General features: G+C 41.0%; 1 protein-coding gene across 3 annotated transcripts in view; it reads right to left on the reverse strand.

Annotated features, from left to right (window-relative positions):
• The window catches only part of HSPE1 (heat shock protein family E (Hsp10) member 1), a 39382-nt gene that overhangs the window by 9727 nt on the left and 4710 nt on the right, over positions 1 to 24945 (reverse strand). Inside the window, exons 1-3 of one of the 3 annotated variants that reach the window (XM_026002604.2) lie at positions 15959 to 16588; positions 12365 to 12427; positions 3229 to 3329 (exon numbers count right to left, since the gene is read on the reverse strand). In XM_026002604.2, the coding sequence (XP_025858389.1) occupies positions 3229 to 3329; positions 12365 to 12427; positions 15959 to 16018 (224 nt within the window). In that variant the 5' untranslated portion in view covers positions 16019 to 16588. Of the gene's footprint in view, positions 1 to 3228; positions 3330 to 12364; positions 12428 to 15352; positions 15631 to 15958; positions 16589 to 24945 lie in introns of those variants that run through there. The other 2 variants (XM_026002605.2, XM_026002606.2) reach the window with 2 other exon arrangements.

Consider the following 24945-nt stretch of genomic DNA (forward strand, 5'->3'; position numbering starts at 1 on the left):
GGAAATATTTACTAAGACCCTCAGGGAATGTATATTTTTTTACTAAGTCATTCTTCTAAGAATCTATTCTGATAAAATAATCAGAGTTCCATGCAGATATATGTACAAAGACATTCACAGAAAATATACATAAAATTTTTTTTTGAGGGACGCCTGGGTGGCTCAGTGGTTGAGCATCTGCCTTGGCCCAGGGCATGATCCCGGAGACCTGGAATCGAGTCCCGCTTCAGGCTTCCTGCATGGAGCCTGCGTCTCCCTCTGCCTGTGTCTCGGTCTCTCTCTCTCATGAATAAATAAATAAAATCTTTAAAAAAAAATTTTTTTTTGAGACATGCCAAATAATCAGCAATTGCAGGTAGTAAAATGTTTGGTAAAAACATAAATAAAGGATAAGTGTCTATATTCACAATAAGATTCCAGTTATTGGAGCAGCCCAGGTGGCTCGGTGGTTTAGTGCCACCTTCAGCCCAGAGCGTGATCCTGGAGACCCGGGATCGAATCCCACGTCGGGCTCCCGGTGCATGGAGCCTGCTTCTCCCTCTGCCTATGTCTCTGCCTCTCTCTCTCTCTCTCTGTGTGTCTCTGTGTGTGACTATCATAAATAAAAATAAAAAATAAAAAAAATAAAAAATAAAAAATAAAAATGAGAAAATATCTACATATTCATACTTTCAATTACCATGCATTGAGAAGTGGTTTTATTTTTTTTGAGAAGTGGTTTTAAAAAACTAAATCAGGGGCACCTGGGTGGCTCAGTGGTTGAGCATCTGCCTTTGGCTCAGGTCGTGATCCCGGGGTCCTGGGATGAAGTCCTGCATCAGGCCCCCCACAGGGAGTCTGCTTCCCCTCTGCCTATGTCTCTACCTCTCTATGTCTCTCAAAATAAATAAAATTTTTTTAAAATAAATCAGGGGTGGGATCCCTGGGTGGCGCAGCGGCTTGGCGCCTGCCTTTGGCCCAGGGCGCGATCCTGGAGACCCGGGATCGAATCCCACATCAGGCTCCCGGTGCATGGAGCCTGCTTCTCCCTCCGCCTGTGTCTCTGCCTCTCTCTCTCTCTCTGTGACTATCATAAATAAATAAAAAATTAAAATAAATAAATAAATAAATAAATAAATAAATAAATAAATAAATAAATCAGGGGTGACTGGCTGGCTCAATTGTTATTCTGGGAGTTGTGTATTTGAGCCCCAGGTTGGGTTACAGAGATTACTTAAAAATAAAATCTTAAAAAAACAAAAAACAAAAACAAAACCCCTAGATCAAGTTGTCAAGTGATTTGTCCAAGAAACTGGCAGAGTACAAAGAAGTCTCAGCATCCTGATATTGCTGAACTGTTAGGACATTATGTCTTAGCAATGTCTAGCAGGAAATGTGGTCTAATTTGTTTAGGGAAAGCCCTATTTCTACTCCACTTACTACTTAAAAATCAACTCAAAAATAACACACTGTGATAAATATATATTTCATGCTAAATTTTTTATATTTACCTATTAACTTATCTCCGCTCCCATTTACAGTGGGAAGTTTGTAACTTCAAAAAACAACTTAGTAACTTCAGGATTTAAGCTGTTTTTTTTTTTTAATATTTTATTTATTTTGATAGTAAGTGAGAGTGAGAGAGCATGCCAGTGAGTGGATGAACAAGAGGGACGGGCAGAGGGAGAAGCCAGCTTCCTGTTAGCAGGGAGTCCGATGTGGGACTCAATCCCAGGACCCCCGGATCATCACCCCAGCCAAAGGCAGTCACTTAAACCATTGAGCCACCTGGGCACCCCAGGATCTAGCTGCTTTTAAAGTTAACTCTAGTCATTTACCAATCAATTCCCTCATTCAAAGAGCATCATGAAAAGTGCCCAAACTCCTTACTTGAGAATTACAATCTTTAAAGATTTAAGATTTGAGAGTGCTAGCGTGCACACATACACTTACAAACCAGGGGGAGGGGCAGGACAGAGAGAACCTTCAGGGGACTACCCACTGAGCACAGAGCCTGGGGGAAGGGGTGCTTAATTTTATGACCCCAAGATCCTGACTTCAGCAAAAATCAAGAGTCAGATGCTTAACCTACTGAGCCACCCAGGCCCCCCAGAATTATAATTAATATTTACCACAGGGAGGCCTAGAGGTTTACAGAGGCATCATCAAATATGAAGCCTACACTAGGACCTTCTTGTGAAGAGGAATAAAGTTTATTGAGGGGACAAATAGAAATAATTCATTTGTGGTTAAGAAAAACTGCATACAGGTAGGTGCCTGGCTGGCTCAGTACATAGAGTGTACAAATCTTTTTTTTTTTTTTTTTTAAGATTTTATTTATTCATGAGAGACAGAGAGAGAGACAGAGAGAGAGAGAGGCAGAGACACAGGCAGAGGGAGAAGCAGGCTCCATGTAGGTAGCCCGACATGGTACTCGATCCCGGGTCTCCAGGATCACGCCCTGGGCTGAAGGCAGCACTAAACCGCTGAGCCACCTGGGCTACCCGAGTGTACAAATCTTGATCCTGGGTTTTAAGTTCAAGGCCCACATTAGGTGTAGAGATGGGCTTCTCAGTCTGCCCTCCCTCCTACGCTCATCCATCCACTCACTCGAATGCTCTTTCAAACTATCCTGTCATAACAGTTCAGCAATATTAGGATGCTAAGGCTTCTTTGTACTCTGCCAGCTTCTTGGACAAATCACTTGACAACTTGATCTAGGGGTTTTGATTTTGTTTTTTTTAAGATTATATTTTTAAGAGAGAGAAAGGAAAGGAGGGAGGGAGGAAGGAAGAGGGAGGTGGAGGGGAGAAAAGGGAAAGGGACAGAAAAAAACGAATGAATGAAAAGCTGTATAAATAGGTAATAATGCCTATATCCATAATGAAGAAAATAATCAGTAAATAACAAAGTTAAGGGACGCCTGAGTGGCTCAGTGGTTGAGCATCTGTCTTGTCTTTGGCTTGGGGCATAATCCCGCAGTCCTGGGATTCAGTTTCACATCCAGCTCCCTGCGAGGAGCCTGCTTCTCCCTCGTGCCTGTGTCTCTGCCTCTCTCTGTGTATCTCCCATGAATAAAGACAATCTTTAAAAAATATATAAATAAAACTTTATAACACTGAAAACACAAAAGCTTTAAAATGTGATTTTTCAGTCTATGAATCATTATGTAATCACAATCATAAATATTAAAGGTTATTTTTACAAATGGAACTACTATAATTATTTTGATGTATCATGAAGATTTACCTTAAATGTTCGTATTTCCATACACCTTCATCTTGGCCTTCAGGTGGTTCAAGAATTTTGTCAATATTGGAACAATCTGCTCTTATATTTTGCTGAATATACTATAAACAAAAAAGTTCTCATAGTTAATTACACTTCATGATAAATCTTATGTTAAGCATATTTAATTTTTGAATACATGACTGCTGTTATGTTTCAACTTTTTTGGGTTATACACAAAATAGGAAACCAAGTACAAAATAATTGTCACTAATACAGAAGAAAGGAGGCAACCCTTACCTATGCTTTCTCCAATTCAACTTCTTTGGGATAAGATCTACCACATAAACGCAGATGTGGTACTTACCAGGCCTGGATGTGGGATCAAAACAGTAAACTGTAATTTTCATAAGAACATAAAATCTAGACAATATAAATACAACCATGGTATATATAATATAGGATTCCATTAATATGAATTATCTAGAACAGGCAAATCTATAGAGACAAAAAAAATAGTAGTTGTTTAGGACTAGAGAAAGAAGAGGAGATAAAGGAGAAGAGAGGTAGCTAATTAATGTGAATGAGATATCCTTCGGGTGGGGAATAAAAAGATGTTTTAAAATTAGATTGTGGGGATCCCTGGGTGGCGCAGCGGTTTGGCGCCTGCCTTTGGCCCAGGGCGCGATCCTGGAGACCCGGGATCGAATCCCACATCGGGCTCCCGGTGCATGGAGCCTGCTTCTCCCTCTGCCTATGTCTCTGCCTCTCTCTCTCTCTGTGTGACTATCATAAATAAAAATTAAAAAAATAAAATAAAATAAAATAAAATTAGATTGTGGTGATGGTGTACAACCCTGTGAATATACTAAAAACCACATATGTATATTTCAAATGGGTGATTTATACAATATGTGGTGGCCAATAAAGTTTTTAAAAAATGACTAGCAGGAAAAACTAAGTTAAGAGAAAAAAGGCATGAACATTCACTTTTAATTCATGTAAAATAAAGTACGGGCGCCTGGGTGGCTCAGTCAGTAGGCCGGTTGGGCATCTGCCTTCCACTTAGATCATGATCCCAGGGTTCTGGGTTCAAGTCCTGCATTGGGCTCTCTGCTCAGTGGGGAGCCTGCTTCTCCCTATACACACTCTGTCAAATAAATAAAATCTTTAAAAAAATAAAAATAAAAACAAAATAAAACTTTAAATTTCAGATCTAATGTTTTATTCAATCTCTGATTTAAATACTCTGAAATTTGAATTGGCTAAATTACACTTAAATGCCTGATTACAGAAACCAAATAACTACAGGGCCTTGTTACACCTACCTATTATGTCCATTTTTCAGTCAACATTTCTTGACTATTTTCTCATGTCAAAAGCTTGCTCAAAAGATTTCAATGACTCCCTATGGCCTATTTAAAAACCACTCTTCCTGATTTTCTAACCCCATCCTAAGTTCCAAAGTTCTGCATGAAAATGATTCTCTCTCTCCTCAAGCAGATAGAACCAAATTCTTTACCTTTTCCACTGGCCACCTCAAATTCCATACAATCCTTTCCAAGTTCCCTCTCCTCCAGCACACTCAAAATCTTTATTATTCTAGTACTCACAGAACTCCCTCTGATTTCCTACATTTGTCACTATATAGTCTCAATTAGCAATTTGTCTATGCACTCTTACTTTTCCTGCTCCCATTATACCTCCTATAGAACTCTTACAAGACTTTATTTCTTCATGAGAGAGACACACACACAGAGGGGGGGGGGGGCAGAAACAGGCAGAAGGCAGGGAGCCCGATGTGGGACTCGACCCTGGGATTCTGGGATCAAGAAGACAGAATGCCAAAGACAGATACTCAACCGCTGAGCCACCCAGGCTTTCCCCCTCCCCGCCAAAAAAAGACCCTTACAAGCACTTATTTAATAAATACCACTTACTTATTTTCAAGTGTCTCCCTCAGACAAAAATGCAGAGACTTAGCTTTATTTTAAATTTTATTAGCATCTGGTACATGAGGTTTTAAACAAATTTTTACTGTCTTTTCCTAAACTATATTACTTGAAGTCAAGGATAAAAACATGTAATTACCTGAAGCCATGGATTAGGAATGAAAAAATTTACCAAAAATGGAGTATAGACCCTGATTCTTTAGTATTCTTTGGTGACCCCAAAAAGTTTATTAGTTAGGCACACAAAAATATATTCTCTGCAATGATTTGTCCATAATCAATATTAATTTTTAATCACATATTTAATAATTGGATTTACTTATAATTATATTTTTAAGTAGATTTAAAAGCTGTCAATCTTTAGGGAAACTGGAATTCTTTTATTAATGATGATTTACATAAAACATTTAAAAGAACAGAAGAAATCCTTAACTTTGAAAGAAAGCAAAAATGTCATTATGTTTTCTGAAGTGAATCCTCCATACTTTTATGCAAATAGAGACAGCTATCCTTTAAAATGACCTATGAAAATTAACTGTCTTAACGTTCACAGAATTTAACTTTTACCTTAGGAAACTCTTTATGTTGTTTCTGAGTTAGTAATATCAGAAATTTGTTTATTCTGGAAAATTATTTTTATCACTCTCTAAAACATCTGAAAACGAAGGATTTACAAACTGCAACATGTTTCTCTATCCTGTCACATATCATAATGTGATGTAAATCTAAACTAGGATTAATTTTTTCATGTGCATCACAAGATAGACAAACAAAATAGGAAAAAAAGAATTAACTCTATCATGAAAAGCTGGGGGGATCCCTGGGTGGCGCAGCAGTTTGGCGCCTGCCTTTGGCCCAGGGCGCGATCCTGGAGACCCGGGATCGAATCCCACATCGGGCTCCCGGTGCATGGAGCCTGCTTCTCCCTCTGCCTGTGTCTCTGCCTCTCTCTCTCTCTCTCTGTGACTATCATAAATAAATAAAAATTAAAAAAAAAAAAAAAGCTGGAATATTTTTTAGTACCTTTTCAACATTATGTTTAGTAATTCAGCTAAACGGAAGAGCATTTACCATTACTACTTAAAACTTCTGCTTCTGAATTTTAATGCTAACAGTTTTTGAAACTGAGTAAACTCTACAGCTATTATTTTAAAAACTAACTTTGTGATTGTTAAGCAAATCTACAAAAAAATATGTTCTTTATGCCTATAAGAACTTTAAAATCCTTACTACAATTTCTTGAAAAGAATCTTTCTCAGTTAACTTCCAAAGGCATTACCACTTCTATGTGATACTGGCCCCTTGATCAAGCTCACTAGCATTTCAGATGCTCTCAGTATATACTCACTTCCCAAGCCTTTCAAGTCTCTTCAGTACAGGAATATACTATACCAGATTTTAAACTAAGTCAAAAAGGGACGCCTGGGTGGCACAGCAGTTGAGCGTCTGCCTTCAGCTCAGGGCGTGATCCTGGGGTCCTGGGATCAAGTACCGCATCGGGCTCCCTGTGTGGAACCTGCTTCTCTCTCTGCCTGATGTGAGTAGACTGTAGGAGCCCTTCACCACTATATAACCAGCAACTGGCACACAGCAGGTACTCAAAACAGATAGAGTGTAGTGTCTCTGCCCCTCTGTCTCTGTCTCTCTTTCTTTGTATCTCTGCCTCGTTGTGTCTCTTATGAATAAAATCTTTAAGTCAAAAAGAAAACGTGAAATTCTTCTTCCATTTGTTATGAAAAAGACAAATATATCTTTCTAGTGATTTTTTCCTGTGGGCTATTATTATTAGTAATTACAATGATCTGTTATTGTATTTTACATAAAACTGTTTTCCCCCAAAGCAGTTTTTAGAAATCATTTGGGAAGAGTAAATTACCATGGAAAAGCATTTTATTGCTTCCATTTCTGTGTAAGATGGAGTAAACACATATCAACTTTCCTCTCCCACTGAACAATACCACAAAATCTGGACAGAACTCACAGTGCAGCAATTTGAGGCCTCTGAAAAGCAAGTATCAGAAAGAGGAGCGGAAAAAAACAACAGAATTCAAAGTATCACTGAACCGGCAGGGAGTTTGTTGTGTTTCTTCTCTCCTCTGGTATCCTCTAGCCTAAACTCAATGCAGGATAAAACCCAAAAATGAGCACTGCTGGTGCTGACAGATACAGGAAAAACTACATAGTTCTGTCTCAAGGAGTGGAAAACAGCACTCCTAAAACTGAAAAAGACTGGAAGAAAGCTCCCGGGATTTGCCCTCTGCTTTTTCTCCATTTTCATAGTCTATATCTGAGACAATTCCAGTGGCAGTAAAAGCAGCTGGCAACAGAAAAATGCAAGAGACAAAATTCTCAGGAAGAGAACTTTTCCATTCTATAGTGGTGGGATCAAACCTTATTTCTTTTTCTCTCTTCACCTTCCCACAACTATAGTACAATTCTACTAGATGGTTTCTGGCTGGAGGACCAGAAAGGTGAGCCCCAGGGAATCAGAACATATCAGATATTAGACAGAGTAAAGCTCAGAAAAGTGACCCCATAAAGGTGCTTATGAACTCCTGGGCTCAACCCTAATCTCTGCATGCCTACATGCATCAATCTGATCATAAATAGCATATGACAGACTGAGAACTGAGCTAATGATATACCTCCATCCAGGCTGACCATGATGAGTTGGTACACACAGAACAGATTCAAGGAGTAGCACAAAAACTTTGAAAACTGAGCCAACACTGGAACCTCAATCTGTTTGGAACTTGCAGCCTATATCTAACTAGGTCAAATGCCTGCTAAAACAAAAATATTGGGGCACTTGGGTGGCTGGCTCAGTGGCTCAGAGCATGATCCTGGGGTGCTGGGATCGAGTCCCATATTGGGCTCCCCATGGGGAGCCTGCTTCTCCTTCTCCCTCTGTTGCTCTTCTCCTGTCCCCACTTGTGCACTCTCTCTTAAATAAAATCTTAAAAAAAAAAAGACTATATTTGCAGATGACATAATCCTATATATATAAATATCAAAGAATCCACAGGAAAGCTAATGAAGCTAATAAAGAAACTTAGTAAAGTAGTAGGATACAAGATCAATATTAAAAAATCAGTTGTGGCTCAGCAGTTGAGCATCTGCCTTTGGCCAAGGGTGTGATCCTGGGATCTGGGATGGAGTCCCACATCAGGCTCCTTGCAGGGAGTCTGCTTCTCCTTCGGCCTGTATCTCTGCCTCTCTCTCTCTCTCTCTCTCTCTCTCTCTCTCTGTCTCTCATGAATAAATAAAGTATTTTTAAAAATAAATGAATAAAAAATTTAAAATCAGTTGTGTTTGTATATACCCTCAATGAATAAGACAAAAAGGAAATTAAGAAAGCAATTCTAGGGATACCTGGGTGGCTCAGCGATTAAGCATCTGCCTTTGACTCAGGGCGTGATCCCAGAGTCCTAGGATCAACTCCCACATCGGGCTCCCTGCATGAAGCCTCCTTCTCCCTCTGCCTGTGTCTCTGCCTCTGCCTCTGCATGCGTGTGTGTGTGTGTGTGTGTGTCTGTCTGTCTCTCATGAATAAATAAAATCTTAAAAGAAAAAAAAGAAAAGCAATTCTAGGAGTGCCTGGGTGGCTCAATTAAGCATCTGACTTTGGCTCAAGTGATGATCTCAGGGTCCTGGGAGCAAGCCCTACGACTAACTCCCCACTCAGAAGGGACTGCCTCTCCTTCTGCTCATATTCTTACTCTCAAAAAGAGGAAAAAAAAAAAAAAAAGGATAAAATCTTAAAAAAAAAAAAAAGATTTCCATCTACAACAGTATTTGAAAAAATAGAATACCTAGGAATAAATTTAAGGAGGTTAAATACTGAAAACTACAAAATTCAAAGTGTTGGTAAAAGTAATTAGAAAAGACAAAAAAGACATCTTGTGTCACAGGCAGGAAGACGATATTAAGATGTCAATACCACTTAAAACCATCTATAAATTCTAGCACTCTCTATCAAAATTCCAACAGTCTTTCTGCATAAATGGAAAAGCCTATTCTCAAATTTATATGGAATTGTGGGGGTACCAAGTAGCCAAACTAATCTTGAAAATCATAAAATTCAAAGTTGAAGGACTCCTACTTCTCAATTTCAAAATTCACTACAAATCTCCAGTAATCAAAACAGTGCAGTATCAGTATAAGGACATATAGACCAATGGGATTGAATGAGCACCTACAGATAAACATATAGTCAAATAATTTTTTATCAGGGCGCCAAAGTCATTCAATGGGATAGTCATTTTAACCATTTTTAAGTGTACAGTTTAGTGCCATTAATTACATTCATAATGTGCAACCAAAGAAAAGTCCTGGACCCAATGGCTCCACTGGTGAATTTTACCAAACATCTGAAGAACACCAATCCTCAAACTCTTGCAAAAACTCAAAGAAGAGGGCATACTTCCTAACTCATTCTATGATGCCAGCACTGCCTGATACCAAAGCCAAAGAAAGACACTTGAGGAAAACTAAAAACCAATACTCCTTACAAACATTGATACAAAAATCCTAGCAAGTTGAATTCATCAGCAAATTAAAAACATTATACACTACGATCAAGTGGGATTTTTTCCTTGAATGCAAAGATGGTTCAACATGAGAAAATTATCAATACACCACATTAACAAAATGAAAGGGGGAACCCACATGTTCATCTCAACTGGTGCATTTGACAAAATTCAACAGCTTTTTAGGATAAAAATAGTCAACAAACTAGAAATAGAAGGAAACCAGTAACATAATAACTCAACAAAGGTCATATATGAAAAATCCCCAATGCACCTCATATTCAGGGTGAAAGACTGAAAGCTTTCCTCTCAGATCAAGAACAAGTTAAGATGCCCCCTCTTGCTACTTCTGTTCAAAGTAATACTGGAAGTTCTAGCCAAACAATTAGGTAAGAAATAGAATAAAAGGCATTCAGATTAGAAAGGAAGAAGTAAAATTACCTGTTTGCAGAGGGCATGCTCTCAATATGTAGAAAACTCTCAAGAGTCCACAAAAATACTGTTTGAACTAATAGATTCAACAAAGTACCAGCACACAACCTCTACTTTTTTTTTTTTTAAAGATTTTATTTATTTATTCATGAGAGACACCGAGAGAGAGAGAAGCAGAGACACAGGCAGAGGGAGACACAGGCTCCATGCAGGAAGGCCGATGTGGGACTCCATCCAGGGACTCTGGGTCCTCGCCCTGAGCCAAAGTCAGCTGCTCAACCACTGAGCCACCAGGCGTCCCCAACCTCTACCTCTACGTTTAAAAGGAGTATCTGTACATTTTTCCCAATTTGCAGGCATAAAGCTCCAGGTTTATATTTTTGTATCCTCAATAAGGCCTATCTCATTGCCCAATAAATATCTCCTGATTGAACAATACATTCTTGAAAGGCAAAGAACAGCCATTCATTCATGAATGCTCTTCCATTTCCTGTGCTAAGTATCTAAATATTATACTGAGTCCATTCTAAAGGTTTTTAGTATTTGTTAATATCATGAATTGTTTTTTATGCTCAAAGAATTCAACTGTATTCCTATTTCAATTTTTTTTATTTTTTTTTAATTTTTATTTATTTATGATAGTCACAGAGAGAGAGAGAGAGAGAGAGAGGCAGAGACACAGGCAGAGGGAGAAGCAGGCTCCATGCACCGGGAGCCCGACGTGGGATTCGATCCTGGGTCTCCAGGATCACGCCCTGGGCCAAAGGCAGGCGCTAAACTGCTGAGCCACCCAGGGATCCCTGTATTCCTATTTCATTTCCCAGGGTCTCCAAACAACACAATAAATCCAAATAGCTCTCTACATTTATTATCTAGCCATCAAGATAAAGCCAAAAAGCCACTCTTTCTTGCATATTTTTTCTTTAAATATGGTAATCAATGCCTAGTACAACATACTAGTCTACCCTAATTTTAAGTCATCCTTTTAATCCCTCAAAACAACCTTTTTTATAAAGATTTTATTTTATTTTTAATTTTATTTATTCATGAGAGACACAGAGACAGGCAGAGGGAGAAGCAGGCTCCAGGCAGGGAGCCTGATGTGGGACTCAATCCCAGGACTCCAGGATCATGCCCTGGACCAAAGGCAGGCACTAAACCACTGAACCACCAAGGATCCCAAGATTTTATTTATTTTTTTGATAGAGAGAGAGAGAGAGAGAGAGAGAGCGCGCACACAAGCAGGCGGAGTAGGAGAGGGAGAAGCAGGCTCCCCACTGAGTAGGGAGCCTGATGCAGGGTTCAGCCCCAGGGACCTGGGATCATGACCTGAGCCCAAGGCAGACATTTAATGGACTGTCACCCATATGCCTCTTAAGGTAACTTTTTATAATTAGCTATAGAAACTATTTTTCCTCAGATTATAAATTTTATTCCTTTTGAAAGAATTGCTACATTTTTTAAAAAATCTAATTGAGTGGGGCTCCTGGGTGACTCAGCAAGTTAAGCATCTGCCTTCAGCTCCGGTCATGATCTCAGGGTCCTGGGACAGAGCCCCCATGGAGGGGGGTGGGGGGTGGGGGTGGGGTAGGGTGGGGTGGTCTGCTTCTCCTTTTCCCTCTGCCCCTCCACCCTGCTTGTGCTTGCTTGCCCTCCCGCTCTCTCAAATAGATAAAACCTTTTGAAAAAAATACCAAAACCCAATGAGTACATAATGTTTGATTCTCAAATAAGAATGCTCAAGAATCTCTTCAGGGGCTTTTCAAACCAAATGTGCTATTAGAAGCCCACCCCCTTGATAAATCATTGCCTTAGAAGCTACTTGACAGTGGCAACAACCTAAAGGGAGACATCTTAGCCCTCAAATATATTAGAGAGGCACAAATATTAAGAACTAATGGTAACTTTTAGTAAATTTAGATACATGTTCTCAAGTGTTCAGTCACCAACTAAGTACACTTTTTCCCTAATTATGTTATTCTAATTTAGCATTCAATTAACTTTGAATTACATTCATTCTAAAATCAAATTTGGTACCCTATTTTGGTAGACAATAGATATTAAAATGTACTTAAACTTCATTATAGTTTACTATACTACCTTAAAATGGAGGTTGATAAAAGCTTTAAACGGGCATTCTGTTATTTCCATGGATTCTGACTTGAGCTAAAGATACAGGAATATCTATGCCAGGAAGGTTAAATTCTTAGGTTATTGAGTTACAAAAGAAACTACTGTTATTACCTGCTGAACAGCCAGTGTACTGTCCATTTCATCAAAAGATTCATCAGGCCAATTATAGAAATCCTATAAAAAAAAATCCATTGTTAAAGCACAAAGTCACAAAGAAGCAACATTATTGTGATTAACATCAATTCTTAATAAAGATCCAAAGTTACACTAGAGAAGAAAGCTCTTCATACTGTAAATAACACAATTATCAGTGAATAAGGGAAACTTACTCAATGTTTTTAAATAAACACCAAGATTTTATTTAGGTGACAAGTCACATTTTTTTCAACCCACAAATCCCTCAAACAGGGCTCCTATAAACTTTTCATGTATTACCTGAGGAGATAAATCTATCATTTTGTTGTGTTCATGGTTGTTAAATATCTCAAAAAGTTAAGCTAAAAAAGAATCTCCAAGCACTGATTCAGTTTACCAAAAGAGAATAGTTTGTGGTGGTGGTGACGGTGGGAAGGGGTAGTCATTGTTCCATAAGTACTATTTTAGACAGACATTATAAATTATTATTCCAAATTCCAAAAGATTTTTTAAATTTCTAAATCAAAATATGAGCTCCATCAAAAAGTAGTCATCCAGGGGCAGCCCGGGGGGTGCAGTAGTTTAGCGCCGCCTGCAGCTTAGGGCGTGATCCTGGAGACCCTGGATGAGTCCCACGTCAGGCTCTCTGCAAGGTGCCTGCTTCTCCCTCTGCCTGTGTCTCTGCCTCTCTCTCTCTCTGTGTCTCTATGAATAAATAAATAAGTAATATTTAAAAAAAAAAAAGTAGTCATCCAGCCTCGTTTTGAGGGCGATGGATACTTTTCTGGATCACCTTGCACTGCTTCTGAATTCCTCTATAGATAGTCCAGTTCACAGACATTCCCCTAAGTGATTACGAACCTTCCTGATTTTTTTCAGCGAAGTCTACCTATGTATCCTTAGCAGGCAGCACAATGCCTGACACAAAGTAGATGTTTGATAAATGTCTCTGAGGTGAAACTGGGGGGAAACAGTACTAGTGAAACAATGATCTATAACCTTGTACATTGCAATCAACATGGGGTAGTCTCCAAAACACCTTAAGCAAAAACTGGAGACGACTGAAGAAGTCAGTGTATGATACCACGTGAATAAAAGTTTAAGAAATCTAAGGCATACTTATAGATATAATGCATAGATAGTAAACGCATGAAGAAAAGTAATGATAATCACCATTATTGGTTGGGAGGAGTAAGAAGACAGAAGAATGTGATAGATTTATCTATATTAGTAATGTCTTAGTTACAAAGGTAGGTGATGGGTGTACCTTCTTAAGTGTCTTAAACTTTTCATATTTTTCTTTTTTATAGTTTCCCTGTATGAACAAAAATGAACTTTAATATGTCAAGAAATAAAAACAACTTTCTGGAAATTGTTCCAGGATGTCTTTCCCTAGATATCATCCAAATATTATTGAAGACTAGTTTTTTAAATTCTTCCTATGTAATTTATACTGAAACTTGTTTCTATCAATATGCTTTGATTATTCTTCCCTTTAAAGAAATTAGTTTGTAAAATATTTCTATTTGAAAATATTAGAAAACACATATAGGAATATCCACAAAACTGTTAACTGGTAATCAAATGTTTTGTCTCATCATAATTGTCATATACTTAAAACACAAAACCACAAATCCGTTTAATGAACATTCTCATCTACTTCAGGTAATAAACACTCATTGAAAACCAACTATGTGCCTAAATCCCAATCTATTAGAAAAAATAAGTAGAAAAAATAAAGTAGGAAGATACTCCACTTTCTATTATAGTTCTAAATAAAGCATTTAGAATAGACCTGTTTCACTGAAGGAAAGTAGTGTGACAGACAAGGAATAATAAAGAATGCTGCTTAAGCAGGTTTGTTTTTTTTTTTTAATACTGACCTTTCCTGTGACATTTTATTTAACAATAAATCTAGGACAATGTGGAAAAACGCAAAGGTTTCTTAGATGTGACTTATAACATAGGAAACAGATGAGTTACAATAGTAACTTAAAATATTTTTTTCAAAATTAAGACCTGAATAAATAAAAATGGATGGTAATTCTCAGAAGGTCAGGTACAAAAGTTAACCTCTGAATATAAAAACATAAAAGCGGATCACTTAAAAGAAAAAAATGTTTCCACGAAATAAGAAGTAAACTTATCTGAGAAAAAGAGCATCTACAAAGAAAGTCTGGAAAGGTAAAAAGAAACCATAAATATATAAATTCCCAGCAACATGTTCACAAAATAGCCATAAGTAACTGACTGATAAATGTGCCTCTATAATACATTTAAGCTAAGTTGTCTAAAATCCAGTACTAACAAAAACTTGTTAAATAGAAAAGGTGGGGGACACCTGGGTGGCTCAGCGGTTTAGCGCCTGCCTTGGGCCTAGGGCGTAACCCCGGGGTCACCGGATCGAGTCCCGGGTGGGGCGCCCTGCGTGGAGCCTGCTCCTCCCTCTGCCTGTGTCTCTGCCTCTCTCTCTGTGTCTCGTATGAATAAATAAATAAAATCTTTATTAAAAAAAGAGAGAGAGAGAGAGAGAGAAAAGGCGAACTCAGAACCCAGAGACTCTGTAACCTGAAGCAAATGCCGTCGATTCTCCGGGCTTCGTTCTCCGGCCCCGTAACACGGATCTAGGGAGGTGTCTGGGCCCGAAGGACACTGAAAGAACTCCCTTCCCAAAATTCCATGCAGGATATTAAAATCTATTTTCCGGCATATGGTCAGAGCTCCATGGCTTTTTCCTGTCCCCCCCCCACACACACACACTTATATCACTTTTTCTTTAAAATTACACTTCAGCCCATCTCTTCCGATTTTAGACCATATATTCAACCGCAATCCACTTCAGCGGGTGCATTAACCGCATCAAACCTGAACGCCTGTTTCTTTTTCCTTTTTTTTTTTTAGAATGTGAGGCATCCCGTCTTTTGAAAACCCCCAGAATCAATACCTAGGCGAACACCAACTCACCCCAAATACCGCCCTACTGAGAGTCGACAAAATCCTGGTCAGTTAATTCCGGGGCTGTGCCTCCCAGAGCCACAAGGAATGACGTCTGACGAGAGCAACCGGGCGACGAAAACCTGCTGGGCAGGGAACGGCCGCCGCGAGAACCGGCCGCAGGCGGGCCGCGAGGGGAGGGGAGGGGACGCTGCCGCCCCGGCCCCCGTCGCCCCGCAGGCGCGCCCCGCACGCCGCAGGCGCGCCCCGCACGCCGCAGGAGCCGGAAGCCGGAGGCGGTTGGCGGGCTCTGCGCCCCTCCCGCCGCGGCCGCCTCGACCCTCACGAGAGCCGCGGCTGTCGCCCGGCCGACCGCGCCCCTCCGGCCACCGTCCGCTGCGGCGCCCACACGCCGTCGCTCCGACAGGCCCCCGCAGGCCCCTCAGCCCGGGCTCCGCAGGCCTCGGAGCCGCCGCCGCCGCCGCCTCAGCCCGACGCAGCGGCGGCGGCTCCGGAAGAGCAGGCCGGGCACCGGTGCCCCTGCCGCCGGCTTCCCGAGCCGGCCCCACCTTCTCTCAGCCGCGGCCAGCTTCGCCGCCGAGCGGCCCCCCCGCAGGCAACGCGCAGACACCGTACCTGCGCCTTGGTGCCCGGCCTGTTCCGCCTCAGCACTGCCGTCCCCTCCGCCATGACCATAGTGCCAGAGTCTGGGCGGCTGGAGTCGGTACCCGGATGTAGGGGAAGGCGGCCTGCGCAGGGCCGCGGGGGGAGGAGCGGCGCCCGCTGACGGATCAGCCGGAGCCCGCGCGGGGCAGGGCGGGAGGACCCGGAGGAGGCCCGGAAGGACGCGCTGGCGGAGGGAGGGGCGCGCGAGGAGGAACAGCCGGCAACTGGCGGCCGCGACGTGCGCGGGGGGGCGGCCTCGCGGGGCGCGTGTCCTCGGGCTTAAGGGAGGGGCGCGGGGAAGACCGAGCCTGCGCGACGGTGACCCGGTCGGTAGCCCGCTGTGCGGGCAGGTGCCGGGAGGAGCATCACCCTGTGTCCAAATCCGCAGAGACGGGCGACGTGGGAAACAGGCCGGCCGCCTGGAGACGCTCCACAGACCCCGCGTGAAACTGACCCAATCCTGGAAGAGACCGGGGGGTGGGGGAGGGCAGCCCGGGGGTGCTCAGCGGGTTAGCGCCGCCTTCCGCCCGGGGCGTGACCCCGGAGACCCGGGATCGAGGCCCACGTCGGGCTCCCTGCGTGGAGCCTGCTTCTCCCTCTGCCTGTGTCTCTGCCTCTCTCTCTCTCTCTGTCTCTCTCTAATAAATGAATAAAGCTTTAAAAAAGAAGACACACACACAAAAAATTTTTTTAAATAAAAAAGTAGAAGACACTGGGGCTTAGATTGCCCGATGCTTCCGCCAGCCACTGACTTTAAAGCCAAGGACCTTTTCAAGGACAAGCTTGCGTAGATAAAAGACCCCGAGGCGGGCGAACGAGGAGGGAGCGCGGACAGGGCCCCTGAGCGCTGGGCCGACCAAACTAGCTGGTCTTTTTTGCAAGTCAGAAGCAGGAGGAGATAACGAATGCCCCCGCAACGGAGGGTGGGAGTTGTACATCTTTACAGGATTCTAAATCTCCTTTGTTGCAAGTTTTAAGTGTTCTCGACATTATGAGATCATTTGGGTTTGGGCAGACTTCTTGCTTCCTGTTGAGAAACGTTAAATCTTTGATCTGGGGTGGGGGAGGCCTTGGTAGGATGCCAGCTCAAAGGGGAAAAAAAAATGCATACACACACACACACACACAAACCCTGCATATCCTAGCGTGATTTCCATAGGAAAACACCAGATATCCCATCAAAGCCACCTGAAGGTGTGTTGAGAATGCTGAGAATTATATCACAGACGGTCTCCAAAAATGAAGGGAGGAATCAAAGAAAGGCTGGTTGAATTGGGTGAGTGAAAAACTGGGTAATTGTCAGTGACTGAGAACTTTGCTGGAAGGGGTTAGACAAGAAGTTGGTCTGCCTTTAAGTAAGATTCCTTCTTTCTCGAAGATGTAGAGAGTGGTAACTTTTCCAAAGCAAGAAATTTAATTCCATCACTACTTCCTTCTATATTAAAAGATTTATTCACTCAACAGATATTTAATTTACTAAGCCCCCACTATGTGTTCCACACTGAGATACAAGTATGAGAAGGCCCAGTCTTTATCTATAAATTGCTTAGAGTCTAGCTGTGGGGACAGATGGATAATCACCAATTTTCTTGCTAAATATTGTAAGAACCTAGAACAACTGGCACCCCAATGTTGCCTCCCTGGGAGATGTGCAGGGGGTCTGGGAAGAGCAGAGTCCTAGGTAGGCCTTTAAGTCTGTGAACAACTCTACCTCACTCCAAGGATTAAGTTAAAATTTCCCAGATTATGTGGTAGTGTCCCTGATTTGCAAATATCAGTTACCTCTAATTGAAGGGGCTCATCTTAATGTTCTCTTAAATCCAGATTTGTTATATGATTTCACCTCATTTGAAAAGAACAAGAGAAAAAGTTAATAAGTAGATACTAAATTCAGGAACAGAGGGATGCCTGGGTGGCTCAGCAGTTGGGCGTCTGTCTGCCTTGGGCTCAGGGTATGATCCCAGGTCTGGGGATCAAGTCCCCCATCGAGCTCCCTTCCAGGAGCCAGCTTCTCCCTCTGCCTATGTCTCTGCCTTTCTCATGAATAAATAAATAAAATCTTTAAAAAATTATAAATTCAAGAACAGAATAGGCATATTTATCTCTGAAAAGTCTGATAAAGTTGCATTGTGATGTCAACTCTGGCCTTGTTCACAGGAACAACCTTGTTCTTTAGGGTTGAAATGTTCTAGCTTGTAACCTTCACATTTTAATTCCTCTGTCCTTCTGCAGATTATGACCTCCAAACAAAAACAATTTTCTAACCAGCGTTAATTTGGGAGGTGAGAGAGGAGAGGGAAGAAGAAAGAGAGCATGAGCAGTAGTAACAATTATATATAAAATGGGTTACTTGGATATTTTGGTTAAAGAAGGGATAGTCTTTTAAAGGTAATACGGACGAATGGAAAAGACTCTAGGTTGGGATTCAGAAAATCTAGATTCTTTTGCCTGTTGACTGTAAGACTTTAAATGAACTACCAAATAAAAGTTTCTTTATTTGTAATGAAAATAGTGCACTTCTTTTTCTCTACCTCATAGAGGATGATAGCAAGTATAAAAGTAAATATTCCTGGGATGAGTTAAAACCCCAAATTGGGTATACAGATTACTTAAAAATAAAATCTTTTTTTTAAACTAAATATTACTTGTCTTCTATTAAAGTTTTAGAAGAAAATGTTTTGGTTTTTTTTTTTTGGCTTTAGGCTTGGGAGAGGCAAAGGTGCAACTGTCTTCGGTCGTCCCGAATTCGGGTTCATCCGACATTTTAAATCTAAAATATAAGTAATTTCCAAAATATCTATCCCATATGAAATTCTCTTTGAGGAATGTTAAAATCCAAGTACAATAGTGAATGCCCATTGTGTGTAGGACAACAAGTAAATGCTGAGAAACATGAATAAGACATATAAGCTGCTTTTCTCAAAGAACTTACAAATGAATTGGGAAGGGTGATATTTAGCTTATTATACTACAAAGCAAAATGTTGGGGCACTCTGGGTGGCTCAGTCAGCTGAGCGTCCGACTCTTGATCTCAGCTCAGGTCTTAATTTCAGGGTCATGAGTTTAAGCCCTGTTTTGGAATCCATGCTGGGTGTGAAGCCTAGTTGAAAAAAAAAAAAAAAAAAAAAGCAAAATGTCTTAAATCTCTTACTTTCTGTCTGTTCCCCTTCACAGATCTTCTTTGATCTTGCTCAGTATCCACCTCTCCATATATGACCACAGAGGTGTAAACCCATCTATCTCTAGCTGAGGTTTAAGTCCTAAGCCAAGGTTTAGGTAAAGGGTAAGCATCCAACTCCATTTTAGGATAAAGAACTATATAAAAGGATATCTGTGGGATCCCTGGGTGGCTCAGTGGTTTAGCGCCTGCCTTCTGCCCAGGGCGTGATCCTGGAGACCCTGGGTCGAGTCCCACATTGGGCTCCTTGCCTGGAGCCTGCTTCTCCCTCTACTTGTGTCTCTCTGCCTCTTTCTGCATGTGTCTCTCATAATAAATAAAATCTTAAAAAAATAAAAAGAAATTTCCTTTAAAAAAAAATAGAGTTCAAACTTAGATAACTTTGACTATAGATGAGTAAGATACCAAACCCCTATGGCACTTCACTTTTCTCTCTATAATGATAGAATATTTGACCAAATTGGTGATTGTAGTAGCCAGCTGCCAAGATGGCCCCCAAAGACTATCCTGGTATGTGCATCTTTTAAAAATTATTTTTGTAGTTACCTCTACATCAAATGTGGGGTTCAAACTCATGACCCTGAGGTCTAAAATTGCATGCTTTTCTGATGACGGAGTCAGCCAGGTGCCTCTCTGTTATGTACATATCTGTGTGGTTCTCTTTCATACTAAATTGGGCTGACCTGTATAATAGAATATTATAAAAATTCTGTTGTGACTTCTGGTGTTAGGTCATAAAAGACATTATGGAGGGGCACCTGTTGGTTAAGCATGTGCCTTCAGCTCAGTTCATGATCCTGGGGTCCTGAGATTGAGCACCACTGAGCACCCCATCCAGCTCCCTGCTCAGTGGGGAGTGGGGAGCCTGCTTCTCCCTCTCCTTCTGTCCCTCCAACCCACTTGTGCACTCTTTCGCTCACTCTTGCTCAAATAAAATCTTAAAAAAAAAAAAAAAAAGACATTGTGGCTTTTGCCTTGCTTTCTTAGCTTACCTGCCCTGGGTGAGAAAGCTACCATGTGTGACGACACTCAAGTAGCCTTATGAAGGTTCCTGGTGAGGAACTGAGGCTCCCACCAAAATCAAGCAGCAACTTGCCAGCATGTGCCTGAACCATCTTGGAAGTATAACCTCCAGCCCCAGATAAGTCTTTGGATGATGGCAGAGACCTCACTACCACCACCCAGAGCCATCCCAATAAGATACTCCTAAATTTCTGACCTACAGATACAATGTGAGATGTTCATTGTTAAGGCACTACATTTGGGGTGATTTGTTATGTAACAATAGATAATTAATACAGTGGTTCCTGAACCTTCAGGAAGAGAAAATGTGATCAGAAGAGACCAGTCACAACAGACTACTATAATTTCCTGTTTTCAGTAGAGCACCTATTGTCTTTCATAAAGTTAGCAGCACTTTCTAGATTTTCTCCATGACCTAAAATTGTGCTGGGGAACCTGACTGGCTCATTTGATAGAGCATGTGGCTCTGGATCTTGGAGTTTTGAGTTTGAGCCCCATGTTGAAGATTAGAGTTTACTTAAAAAATAAATAAAATAAAATCGTGCTTTTGATTTAGTTGTTTATTTCTCCCTCCTCAACTTTATTCATTCTGGTATCTCCAAGCAGTGCCTGGCACATGTTCAAAATAAAAATGAATGACTTCAAAGGCCTTTTTGAACCGACACTCAACTACCCAATGATGCTTTTTCCAAGTCAAGTCTCCAGGCTAAATGCTACTGAAAGACCATTTTGCAAGACTTGGGCTAAAATTTAACATGTCTTAAAGAACTAGACTTAATCTCTTAGAGGGAAGGGGGAGGGATCCATTCTGTATGTCTTATAACAGGAAAATCTCCAGGTAAAGCCAAGACTGAAATAAAAAACCAACAACAACTGTAAAAACACCTATAGAAACCATGGAAGAACTTTTAAGTATTGGAGAAGACTTTTCAGTTTGATATAATACCCACAAGCCATAAATGGAAAATATTAATTCAGCTATACCAAAATAACTTCCTGCACGTTCAAAGTATAAACAGAATCAAAGCCAAAATGATAAACTGGAGGCAAAAACTAATCACAAAGAACCAATTTCTCTAATAAGGATATCGGGCAGCCCGGTGGCTCAGCGGTTTAGCGCCGCCTTCGGCCAGGGGCGTGATCCGTGATCCTGGAGACCCGGGATCAAGTCCCACGTCAGGCTCCCTGCATGGAGCTTGCTTCTCCCTCTGCCTGTGTCTCTGCCTCTCTCTGTGTGTCTCTCATGAATAAGTAAATTAAATCTTTAAAAATAAATAAAGATAACACACAAATCATAAAAGGCCATTTGTCCAGTAGAAAGAAAGAGGCAAAGATTATTCACAGTCAATAGGAATAGTCAGTTAACAGTAAAGGAACCAGAAGTGACTGTCAACACGAGATGCTAATTCTCATAGTAAGAGTAAAATGATAAAATTAAAAACCTTTATAACATTCTCTATTATTGAGGCTGGGAAGAAATTAGTCTCATACATTGCTGTTAGGAGGACTGTTAATTGATAGAACTTCTATAAAGGGCAACATGGAGATGTGTGTGTGTATATATACACATATATTTTTTTCTTATAAATTTTGCCAACATATAGAATAACACCCAGTGCTCATCCCGTCAAGCGCACACCTCAGCATCCGTCACCCATTCACTCCCACCCCCCGCCCACCTCCCCTTCCACCACCCCTAGTTTGTTTCCCAGAGTTAGGAGTCTTTCATGTGCTGTCTCCCTTTCTGATATTTCCCACACATTTTTTCTCCTTTCCCCTTTATTCCCTTTCACTATTTTTTATATTTCCCAAATGAATGAGACCATATGTTTGTCCTTTTCCGATTGACTTATTTCACTCAGCATAATACCCTCCAGTTATATATATACATATGACTAAAAAATCCACATACCCTTTGTCAAAGCAATGACGTGTCTAGGAATTTCTTACAGATATACTTGTTACCTGAGAAAAATAATTTATGCAAAAATTCTATTCACTGAAGAAGTGTTGCTAATAGCATAAGACTATAAATATTTGGGCAGCCAGGTGGCTCAGTGGTTTAGCGCCTGCCTTTGGCCCAGGGCGCGATCCTGGAGACCCGGGATCGAATCCCACGTCGGGCTCCCGGTGCATGGGGCCTGCTTCTCCCTCTGCCTGTGTCTCTGCCTCCCTCTCTCTCTCTCTCTGTGACTATCATAAATAAATTTAAAAAAAATAAAAAAGACTATAAATATTCATCAGTGGAAAATGCTTAAATTATGGTTCAGTCATCTAATAGAACATTACACAGCTATAATGAAAATTTAAAAAGCTCTTTATATTCTTCATAGATTCATTCCAAAGACAATTTAATACAAAAAGAAAAAAGGGTGGCAAATGGCATGTCTGGAATGTTATTTTTTTAAAAAAGAAAAAAATGAATATATATGTATTTCACAATATAAGATCCATATATATATATATATATATATGCCCTTGAGCACACGCGCGCGCACACACACACAAAATGTATACTAAGATACCCCTAAAAATATAAAATGTAACACTAGTTGCTTCTAAGTATAGGACAGTGGCTGGGGGATAGGGAATGGAAGGATATTTTTCAATGTGTTTTATAGTATATATCCTTTTCAATTTTTAACTAAGTGAATCTTACCCATTTTTAAAGAAAATCAAAGTTTAAGGAAAAAAAAAAACAGGCTTGACTCAAAATGTTAAGGGACATCTAGTGTCCTCCTTTTAGTTAATTCTTAAACCGAGAGGAGTTAGTTTGTCCATGTCACATAACTAGTATGTAAGCAACACAGGATCAGAGCTTAGATTTGATTGGGCTTTCTATACAAGGTTACTTAAGGGTAAAGAAAACCACGTAAGGAACGCCTGGGTGGCTCAGCGATTGAGCGGCTGCTTTTGGCTCAGGGCGTGATCCTGGAGTTGTGGGATTAAGTCCCACATCAGGCCCCCTGCATGGAGCCTGCTTTCCCCTCTGCCTGTGTCTCTGCCTCTCTCTGTGTGTCTCCCATGAATAAATAAAATCTTAAAAAAAAGAAAAGAAAACCATGTAAATACTCTTCACATAAATAAACCAAGAGTTCAAAACTCCATTTTGGTGTGGATGCGGTAAAAACAACAAATAACTTGCTGGAAGAGACACGTTAAGATTTGGTATCATTCAGGAGAACAATCTGGCAGCCTTTATCAAGGTTAAAAGTGTTTATGACCAGGCAAGTGCATGGGAAGACTTGCCTTGTCAGATCTCACACTTAAATATAAAAGTCTATATTTAGGGGATCCCTGGATGGCTCAGTGGTTTAGCACCTGCCTTCGGCCCGGGTCGTGATCCTGGAGTCTCACCATCGAGTCCCACATCGGGCTCCCTGCATGGAGCCTGCTTTTCCCTCTGTGTCTCTCATGAATAAGTAGATAAAATACTTAAAAACAATTTTTTTTTAAATAAATAAATAAAAGTGTACACCTGGGTGGTTCAGTGTTGAGCATCTGTCTTTGGCTCAGGGCGTGATTCCGAGGTCTGGGGATCGAGTCCCACATCGGGCTCCCTGCTTTGTGTCTCTCATGAATAAATCTTTAAAAAAAAAAAGTTTATATTTATATTGAATACAATGTGGTAGAATAATTAGTGGGAACAAGACTGTAAAATCCACAAGTAGAAGGGTAGATGCCAGGGACTAAGGAAAGGGGAAAATGGGGAGCTGCTAATCAAGACCTAATGTTCCAGATAAGCAAGATGAAAAAGTTCTAGAGATGTGATGTACAACAATGTGCCTATAACAAAACTGTATTGTACACTTAAAAATCTGTTAAGAGGGATCCCTGGGTGGCGCAGCGGTTTGGCGCCTGCCTTTGGCCCAGGGCGCGATCCTGCAGACCCGGGATCGAATCCCACGTCGGGCTCCCAGTGCATGGAGCCTGCTTCTCCCTCTGCCTGTGTCTCTGCCTCTCTCTCTCTCTCTCTGTGACTATCATAAATAAATAAAAATTAAAAAAAAATATTATAAAAAAAAAAAATCTGTTAAGAGGGATCCCTGGGTGGCGCAGCGGTTTGGCGCCTGCCTTTGGCTCAGGGCGCGATCCTGGAGACCCGGGATCGAATCCCACGTCGGGCTCCCGGTGCATGGAGCCTGCTTCTCCCTCTGCCTGTGTCTCTGCCTCTCTCTCTCTCTCTCTGTGACTATCATAAATAAATAAAAAATTAAAAAAAAATCTGTTAAGAGATTTTATTTTATTTTATTTTTTTAAGATTTTATTTATAGAGTGAGACAGAGAGAGAAAAGCAGGCTCCAGGCAGGGAGCCTGACATGGGACTTGATCCCGGGGTCTCCGGGATCAGGCCATGAGCTGCAGGCAGCGCTAAACCGCTGCGCCACCAAGGCTGCCCTGTTAAGAGATTTTAAATCACATGTTGTGTTATTGTAAAGTAAAAATGAAATCTTATAATTCCTAACTTTTAAAGTTTTTGTAAAGCCAACATTTTCTGGAATAGGAGGAAAAATATTAAAGGTAATACTCATATAACACAATAGCTTTCTGATCATTTTATTCGCAATTTCCCAGATCTTTTGTGTACAAGTTTAAGGCACTTTTTTTTTTTTTTAAAGATTAAAGATTTTATTTACTCAAGAGACACACAGAGAAAGGCACAGGCAGAAGGAGAAGCAGGCTCCATCCATGCAGGGACCCCATCTCAGAAAGGGATCATGCCCTGAGCCTCAGGCAGACACTCAACTGCCAAGCC

The sequence above is a fragment of the Vulpes vulpes genome, chromosome 16 (genome assembly GCF_048418805.1).
Source record: "Vulpes vulpes isolate BD-2025 chromosome 16, VulVul3, whole genome shotgun sequence".
In the NCBI taxonomy this organism is placed as follows: domain Eukaryota; kingdom Metazoa; phylum Chordata; class Mammalia; order Carnivora; family Canidae; genus Vulpes; species Vulpes vulpes.